At 43.7% G+C, this 10,128-nt stretch overlaps 1 protein-coding gene across 5 annotated transcripts in view; it reads right to left on the bottom strand.

The window, feature by feature from the left end:
* Nucleotides 1-5,932: 5,932 nt before the first annotated feature.
* ctr9 (CTR9 homolog, Paf1/RNA polymerase II complex component) overlaps nucleotides 5,933-10,128 on the bottom strand; it is a 27,096-nt gene continuing 22,900 nt past the window's right edge. For 2 of the 5 annotated variants that reach the window (XM_062524143.1, XM_062524145.1), the window contains 4 exons: nucleotides 8,963-9,102; nucleotides 8,630-8,720; nucleotides 8,169-8,281; nucleotides 5,933-6,714 (listed from right to left, as the gene is read on the bottom strand). In XM_062524143.1, the coding sequence (XP_062380127.1) occupies nucleotides 6,384-6,714; nucleotides 8,169-8,281; nucleotides 8,630-8,720; nucleotides 8,963-9,102 (675 nt within the window). In that variant the 3' untranslated portion in view covers nucleotides 5,933-6,383. The other 3 variants (XM_062524144.1, XM_062524146.1, XM_062524148.1) reach the window with 3 other exon arrangements.

Here is a 10,128-nt window from a genome sequence, read left to right as displayed (position 1 = left end):
TGAACAGGAAACTGAAATAATTAACATGGTCCTAGAAAATACATGGTGCTTGCTCAAGTCTTGAAAGTCTTAAAAAGTATGGAATTTTAAAGTGCCTTTTTCCAGACCTTGAAAAGTTTTTGTAGAAAAGTCTTGGAAAAGTCTTGAAGTGTAGCTCATGAAGAACTGATGCAAGTACGCAGACTGAACATGACTGACACCCTCCAGAATTTTGCGACTTTTGCGATTTCATTTTCTTTTTTTTTCATTTGCAATCAAAATAATTTCATGGCAGTGTTTTCTAAAACATTACAAGGATTTTTGCAATGTTTTTCTTTTTAAACCTCATCTAGGATGATCTCTAGATATCAGTCTCTCAAGTCTGTTCAAGATTCAAGATTGTCTTCATTAATTCAACTCAATTCAATTCAGTGATGGGAAGAAACCTTGGTTAGTGATGGGAAGAAACCTGTGCAGTTCCACACCTCAAGTGGCTGACCCATGCAGTAGATAGGCTACAGGATGTCCATAGATTTTGCAGAGGCGATATCCAATATGATATTCAATATGATGTAAAAAGATCCTTTTTTCTTGAGTTTACATGTTTTTTTCCCTGTTGGATTATATTTAAACAATCAATTTAAAATGTTCAAAAATGTATTTTTTTGAATATGGATGATAGTTCCAAAATCACTGAGTAATCACGTTTAATAATCGTGATGTCAATATTGAACAAAATAATCGTGATAATGATTGTTACCATAATCGAGCAACTCTAGTCCAGTTAGTGTTGAATCAAGGGGTGGGGTAGGTCGATCCTGCCATGGGCATCTGAGAGGGTCTTTGGGAGATGGTCCTACCATGGGGGTCTCGGTATGGTTACAATCTGCATTACATCTCATTATACTACTATTAGAGAGTAATAATTATTGCGTGTTGGCAGCCTGACTCTCAAAACTACAAAATGTTGAGGTCTTGAAGAAAAAATTATACGTTTGGAAAAAGGTTGGAAAAAGTCTGGAATTTTTAGTTGACAAAAGAGCAAGCACCCTGAAATAACACCATATCATTAGCCTACGGCAAATTCAAAGAAAAATAATAGAAAACAATGAGATATTTCAAAATATTGATAGGGCAAGCATATCAACTTATTGTATCAGCTTATCTACTGTTTGTAGGGTAACTCTGAACAAAAAAGGCATAAGTCATTATGATGAATGGAGAAGAAGTGTTTTACATTGAGCACATCAGTGTTCAACTGATTCATATAATGTCTAGTCATATGATGGTTTGAGTTTGTCTTTTGAGAACAAAAGACCATTTTGATGAGCAATGACATTGTTTTGTAGGTAAAGTTTCATTTTGCAGGAGAAAAACAGTTCTGTTTCTCCTTTAACCTGCTAATTAAATATCACATGGTTTATAGTAGATACTGTTCCTCTAACCAGCCTTTGTAGGGATCACTAGATATGTATGATGGGAAATGGAAGCTGCCGGAGGAGCCATTGGTGCAGCGGTAGCATCAGGGATCACCATCCTCAAGGTCATGGGTTCGATCCCCAGCTCTGCCAGGAGAGGACCTGTGGTGAAAGCTCCATGGAGGCAGAGGGCAGGAAGGAGCCAAAGATGAATCCCAGGAGAGTGGCAGAAGATGGACCTTCAAGGAGAAAGAGATGGGGGGGCTTACTTGGCCCCCCGAAGAAATCCAGTACACACACAGGGGGTTATAATTTTTTTCAGGTGGCCAAACTTAACAACAAGGTTGCAGCATAAAATGCTATTCACAGACAGCATTCTACTATAACATGGTGCAGCTCCTTCAGAGCACACCAAGTCCCAACATGGTGCAGCTCCTTCAGAGCACACCAAGTCCCTGTCTGGGATGGGATTTGAACCTGGCACCTTTAGAGCTTCACACACATGACCTTACCTGTACTTACCCACTGGACCACCTGCTGGCTTGTAACCACAAGGGCATGAAGTATATTTGATGCACCTAGTAGCTTTCCATAAGACTCTTTATTTTATAATGGGAGATGTAGAACTTCCAGAAGCTAGGTTCTAGCAATCATGTTCCACCTCATGGTTTGTTAGGTCTATCTATCATGATTGTGTCTTATGTTATCAGACAATACAAACCCCCCAATGGTGTGTACATAGCTCCCTTTCGGTTCAGAGCTTTGGCGTGTACAGATTCAATTTCTACCAATGTCTTAGTAATAGAAATGTCTTTCACACAGACACCATGGAGTCTGTGAAACCCAGTGGATACACTTGTGGAGCCAAACTTGTGGATGTACTGTTTCCCCAATCACAATACCAAACTATGTTTTAAATGTTAAACTTTTACTCGAAGGTTTCCTCTGTTCATGTAGAAATTTGTGTCTGGAGACTCTTACCTCCTGCTGTGTTCCTAGTTCACAAGTTTGCTATAAATGCAACATTCTAAACTTAAATACCAAGCACCTCATGATTCCAATATCTTTCAGAAATCATAAAATATATGTTTGGGAGACCTCAGGAAGAACTGTTGGAGTTTGCTTGAGTCTAGAACAGAAAACATGGCAGTTTTATGTGTGTAGCCACAAGTGTTCAGCGTAACGTCTCCACAGACGCCTACGGACAACACTAAGCACAGAGGGAAAATATGAATTTTTAATTGAACTGCATTTTATAGTAATTAAAGGAGAGATTCTATGAAGGTACTGCTTGAATAAGCAGTCTTTTTTAATAAACTTCCTGTGCACTTCCAAAGTTCTAAGTATCTCGTTTTAAATGTCAGGACCCTCAGAAGTCTACCAATGCAGTGTGGAGTTACTTGGAACCTTTTTAATGGTTTAAAAATAGCGATTTAGCTGCATAGGGTATGTTTTGCCCAATCTAATAGATTGAAGCCTACTGCAAGCTCGGCTGAAAACGGCGGAGTTTGGAATGCACGGGGGTGAGCGAAGGTGGCTCTTTAACAAACGTAAGTACTCCTCAACATGTTTCGGTACAGTTAAGGTCAATTTCACACCGGAATTCTCCTTTAAGCTGTTTCATTTGTTTTAATTCAAAGCGTAGCACATTTTGTGGTTTCTTAGTATTAATGCACGTATTAATTAAAGTAATTGGTTTCCCCTCACAGATTTCTTTCTGGCTGTTGACATTAGGTCACACTGTTAATCAATCCCTCTCGTTATGCCTCTCTGATAATAGGCACGTTCAAGTTCACCTCTTGCAGCAGCGAGATCTGCCGGTGAAAGCAGGGGTGGGGATACAAACCTGATACAAACGCTGCTATAAAGTTGGACACTTTCTACTTCCCGTAGTCTAGACCATGACCAACACCTGGGGCCTCATGTACAAAGCTCGCGTACGCACAAAAATGCTGCGTACGCTAACTCTCACGCTCACGTCCGGATGTACAAAGACTGACTTGAACGTGAGAATGTGCGGTCCTCCACGCAAGCTTCATGCCTGGCGTACGCACATTTCCAGTGTGTATCGTCAGTTGGCGACACATAGAGGCAATGCAGCGCAACAACATTAGTTGATCACGAATCAAGGCCTTTATTTGCACAGCATATTGTGAAATGTGGGCTATTAAAAATTTCACTTCGAAATAGGCATGTTTCTAGATAATTGGCCATGCAACATGCGTTAATAGTACCATACTATGCAACAGCCTAAATCTGCAATTAAAACTGTAGTCTTATCAGAGGATATCAAGAATTAGGTAGCCTAAAGTGAAACGTATAGAGATAGTGCCTATATTTAGTTCCATACATGATTATTCACTTGCTTATCAAACATTTCAGATTTCGAAGAGCTTTCCTTCCTCGAAATCTGCGATGAATGTGGTCGGCTTCACGCATATGTCCATGTCTAAAACATTTTCCGGGTGTTTTCACATATTTCCGACAGTTTTCAGTAAAACAAAATACAAATGGGACAAGATGATCCGCGTGAATAGCTTATTGCGAATTGAAGCAATTTCCCTGACTGAATGCATATAAGGCTACTTTGACATTCCTCAAGTAAGCATTCACATTATTGTTGTAACACTTGTGCAAAATATAGGAAGAAATCGTCGTGGCAAAGCCTGGATAAACTTGTAGGCTACTATGGGTGCGCGATGCGTGTTCTACTCGGACACGAGTGATTTAATGACTTTTTAATTAATGCAGTTATTTTGTAATGCTTGAAATGCCCACCAAACCGCGTTATGTGAACCTTGTCACTTGCATACTGGCCAAATCTGCCACGGTCTCTGACCCTTGTAGCCACTGCCACGCTCTGCCACTACTGTTTTTTTGTTTTGTTATTAATTACATATGATAAGCCGTAGGCTACTGTATCTTTACCATTTTGTCTGATAAGAGCACTTCTACCTCGCAATCGCTGATAATCATTTTTAAAACTTTTTTGATTTGATGATTTCAATTAGGCTATTACATTTTGTAGCAGGTTCGAGAATGGATGGATCCTCAAATGAGTTTTAACTCTTATTAATATTGTGGGATAAGCCATTTTGCCTTCGCGGAGGTCTGAGTTTTCGAGTGGCCTTCTAGTTAGCATATTAAAATGAGTGTGATTGAGGGAGGAGAGAGGGTGGAGTATAATGCTCGTGCATGTGCGCTTAATTTCACGTTATTTGGGATGTACAAAGGAAAGCTGCGTGGATTGCTGCGTACGCATGGTTTCATACATCTGAATTTTTTTGTGCGTACGCTTCTTTCCAGATTTTCGCGTACGCAATGTTTTAGTAAGAATTCCACGCAAGTCTTTGTACATGAGGCCCCAGGTCATGGAACTACACTCTCATCTGGCGTAATAATCAAGGCAAGTTGCAACCATACCATGGGCGCAGTGATATCGTACGCAGCATCTGAAAATAGTCCCCATAGACAACAAGCAGTAGTAGTGCCAGTAGTTTGCAAGTTGCCTTGATTATTACGCCAGATGAGAGTGTAGTTCCAAGTCAAATCAGCCTAGAAAAATGCCAGGTTTCATTTTCAGTTGGTCTTATTGCACGTTCTAACTTGAGAAGAGACATGTTTTAAATGGGAAAATTACCAGAAATCTTAGTCACTTGTAAGGATGATGCTAGCAGGCGAGAAGCTAACGGTCTAATCCGATTCAATGATCTATGCTAGGCTGAAGCTAAAAGTTGTATCGCCAGACTCACAGAATGGCTGGATGAACGGGAACAAGGTAAATATCGATTGTTTTGCTTGAGGGAAGGTGGAAAATTAGTTTATTTCCAAAAATGGCGGAATATCCCTTTAACAGTTGTCTTGGTGTTGCTTGATTTTTGAAATTGGTTTTAAAAAAACAAAACAAACATTATCTCAGAAATCTTTATCAATATCAAAATACGCACACATTTTCCATTTCCAAATTCCATACTTTTCCGTACTCACATTTCCACGCTTTCTGTAGAGTGTTCACTGTTGAGCATGACCACACACTATGACAATAAACGTGATTGATACCTCAGTTGATAGTTGTAAGCCGGATGTTTCAAGTGGTCGAGCCCGTCGTTTAGGTTTGACCCTCTAGCGTGCATATTGGCTCTCGAGAGCTGCAGAAGTAGAGAAGCGCGCTCAACACCTTAGCACTTCAACTGGGCGCTGAAACTTACTTGATAATAAATCAGAGACTTTGAAAATGAATAAAGCAAAAGCTCTCAACAGTTTCTTTTCACTTTTTTAATCGCCTCACAATACTTTAGAGCTGCGTAACTGAATTAAATGTCCTAGACCTAGTGTGTAGTTGTTGGCTGTGTGAAGCATCTTCAGTTTCCTAGCGTGTAGTTGTTGGCTGTGTGAAGCATCTTCAGTTTCCTAGCGTGTAGTTGTTGGCTGTATGAAGCATCTTCAGTTTCCTAGTGTTTAGTTGTTGGCTGTATGAAGCATCTTCAGCTTCCTAGTGTGTGGTTGTTGGCTGTGTGAAATGAGAAGCTGAGAGGTTTTCAGGAGAACCTTTTAATTAAAAGAAAGTAAACGTACAAATCCATTGCTGAGGCCACTACTCGTGACTGCTACCATTCTAAACAAACTCAAAGAAAACATCCCACACACCCCTCGTAATAACAAAACAATCCCAGACGTGGCATCTCAAACGAATCCAGATCAAATTTCACACATGACAAAAGGGGGTGGGGCGATGTGTGATCATGTGTGTGTGTGTGTGTTAACTATGCACAAGCTGCTGGTATCAGAAAGAGAGAGAGAGAGAGTGTGTGAAGAGAAGACAAGACACACGCAGACAGAGAGACAGAAAGAGAGTGTGCGTGTGTGTGTGTGAAGACACAAACACACACACACACACAGACGAGGCAGCGACGGCAGCACAGGGCTGGCCATGATTCCTGCAGTACCAGTCGCCACCACAGGGGGCACTGCGCTCCAGCTGGGCTCTCAGTCGCTGTCTTCTGACCCGCGATTGGACGCTTCAGCCTCAGACTCCGATTGGCGGGGAGATCCCTCGGAGGCGGGTCTGGGGGAAGGGGGCGGGGACTCGCTGTCGGACCCTCTCCCTGAGGCGCTGCGCCGACTCCTCTCAGACTCCGAATCTGATTGGACGCGCCGCCGCTTAGCCCCGACCTCACTGCCCGAGTCCTCTTCTGATTGGCCGGACCCGCGGGCGCTGCCGCTACGGCCCGCCTCCGAGCCGCTGTCAGACGCCACGCGCTTCTTGTGAGGCTGCTCCTCGTCATCAGAGCCAGAACCACCACTGTCCCTCGGGTTCCTACACACACACACACACACACACACACACACACACACACATATAGACACTCGTCATCAGAGCCAGAACCACCACTGTCCCTCGGGTTCCTACACACACACACACACACACACACACACATATAGACACTCGTCATCAGAGCCAGAACCACCACTGTCCCTCGGGTTCCTACACACACACACACACACACACACACACACATATAGACACTCGTCATCAGAGCCAGAACCACCACTGTCCCTCGGGTTCCTACACACACACACACACACACACACATATAGACACTCATCATCAGAGCCAGAACCACCACTGTCCCTCGGGTTCCTACACACACACACACACACACACACACACACACACATATAGACACTCATCATCAGAGCCAGAACCACCACTGTCCCTCGGGTTCCTACACACACACACACACACACACACACACACACACACACACACATATAGACACTCGTCATCAGAGCCAGAACCACCACTGTCCCTCGGGTTCCTACACACACACACACACACACACACACACATATAGACACTCGTCATCAGAGCCAGAACCACCACTGTCCCTCGGGTTCCTACACACACACACACACACACACACACACACATATAGACACTCGTCATCAGAGCCAGAACCACCACTGTCCCTCGGGTTCCTACACACACACACACACACACACACACACACACACACATATAGACACTCGTCATCAGAGCCAGAACCACCACTGTCCCTCGGGTTCCTACACACACACACACACACACACACATATAGACACTCATCATCAGAGCCAGAACCACCACTGTCCCTCGGGTTCCTACACACACACACACACACACACACACACACACACATATAGACACTCATCATCAGAGCCAGAACCACCACTGTCCCTCGGGTTCCTACACACACACACACACACACACACACACACACACACACACACATATAGACACTCGTCATCAGAGCCAGAACCACCACTGTCCCTCGGGTTCCTACACACACACACACACACACACACACACATATAGACACTCGTCATCAGAGCCAGAACCACCACTGTCCCTCGGGTTCCTACACACACACACACACACACACACACACACATATAGACACTCGTCATCAGAGCCAGAACCACCACTGTCCCTCGGGTTCCTACACACACACACACACACACGTATAGACACACATTACAAACTCGTACCCATCACCACCCTTCTTACACTGCACACACACACACACACACATTAGAACACACACACATTACAAACTCATCCCCATCAACGCCCTTCTTACGCTGCACACACACACACACACACACACACACACCAACATGAGCATCAACCCTTTTCTTTAATACCTAAAGACTATACATCTTTAGTATTAGCAAGGCATATACCAATCAGCGCACACACACACACACACACACACACACACAGATCCTGACCTGTCCTCTGCGATCTTGAGGCCGTCCTCGTCAGAGGAGGAGTCTGAGGAGGAGATGATGGCTTTGGATTTGATCTTCCCTTTGAGTGACGGAGGCATCCGCTCAGGCTTGGCCTGGAGAGACACACACACACACACACACACACACATCAAATATTACACATGTTGAAAACAGGTCGAAACATCAGACAAGGCAGGAGGATGTGTACGCATTTAAACATGTATGGTGCTCACAATTTACATACACACGCAAACATGTATGACCATTCTTAACACACACACACAGACACACAGACACACACACAAGACCACTTTTTAAACACACATACACACATGACCTTTCTTTTGGACACATGCCCTCTGACCTTCTCAATCTTCTTCTTGAGTTTGCGCAAAACAAACACACACACACACACACACACACACACCACCACTATATCTCTCTCTGTATCTAGATCTGACCTTCTCCATCTTCTTCTTGGGTTTGCGTTGTTTCTTCGGCCGCGATCCTCCTTCCTCCTCATCATCACTCCCCTCTTCATCCCGCTGAGGCCTGCAAAAGACACACCACACACACACACACACATTTGATGTCATTGTTTGAAGCCGCCAATCAAATTTCTTTACAGAAAGGATTCAAATATTCTCAGAGATAATACAGCTTTGACATTCAAGGGAACATAAAGCATCGCCTACACCACACACACACACACACACACACACACACACACACACACACACACACACACACACACACACACACACACACACACACACACACACACACACACACACCTGCGTCTCCTCTTGCGTGGCTTGTCGTCTCCGTCGTCCTGGTCGCTGCCGCTAGCCCTCCTCTTCTTCTTCCTCTTCACCGGCAGATCTTCATCAGAGTCGTCATTTACAAACTCGTCCCCATCACCGCCCTTCTTACGCTGCACACACACACACACACACACACACACACACACACACACACATTACAGATCTTCATCAGAGTCGTCGTTCACAAATTCGTCTCCATCACCGCCCTTCTTACGCTACACACACACACACACACACACACATTAGAACACACACATTACAAACTCATCCCCATCACCGCCCTTCTTACGCTGCACACACACACATTACAAACTCATCCCCATCACCGCCCTTCTTACGCTGCACACACACACATTACAAACTCATCCCCATCACCGCCCTTCTTAAGCGGCACTGGTGAGTGTGTGACGAGAATTGCGTCATTTTTAGTAGGTGGAGCACGTACATAAACAACGCTTAAAACGCAGCAAACAGAGACAGAAGAACACTTAAACTGGCGTTTTTCCTTCACGGTAACGTTGTTATACGGAGAGAAAACATTAGTCTGAGTATTTTAATAGTCAGTTGTAAACAAAGACCTCCTATGTAATCCAAGTTGTGTAAATGGACTGAAGTTCGCTCTAAATATGTGTCGTTCCACGGCAAAACCAGTCGCTTGTCGCAACAGGCGTTTCTGAGAAAAATGGCCATTTATGTCACTTGTGCTAAAATCGTGGAATTTTTTTTGTAAGTGTTTTGAAACAGTGGGAGGTCTACACTGTACGGCAGTGAATACATTTCGCCGAAAAACTGACCTTTTGTAGTCTAAAAACGTGAGTTTGTTGAGGTGAGAAAGTTAGAGGAAGCAGGAAGTTAGAGGCGTCTCGTTTTTGCCGCTCTATTCCAATATTTACGGTAAATGCACTCATTGACAACCACCAAGCCATCCGTGTGCTGTGTCGTTGATACAAGTACCGTAAATCTTGTAATAGCGGCGACCTTACAAAGCGTTCGTGAGTGTTGAGCCGACGGTTAACTTCAGAGGCAGATTTCTCCGTTTTTCTATTGGCATGACAGGATGAACTCAACTCCTTTGATTGTTTATATTTCAGTAATATGACGTTCAATTCATTAGATATAGGTATCGTTTTGAAGGT

The sequence above is a fragment of the Sardina pilchardus genome, chromosome 21 (genome assembly GCF_963854185.1).
Source record: "Sardina pilchardus chromosome 21, fSarPil1.1, whole genome shotgun sequence".
Taxonomy (NCBI): Eukaryota; Metazoa; Chordata; class Actinopteri; order Clupeiformes; family Clupeidae; genus Sardina; species Sardina pilchardus.
Note: the sequence above shows the minus strand (reverse complement) of the source record. Positions and strands in the feature narration are given on the sequence as shown.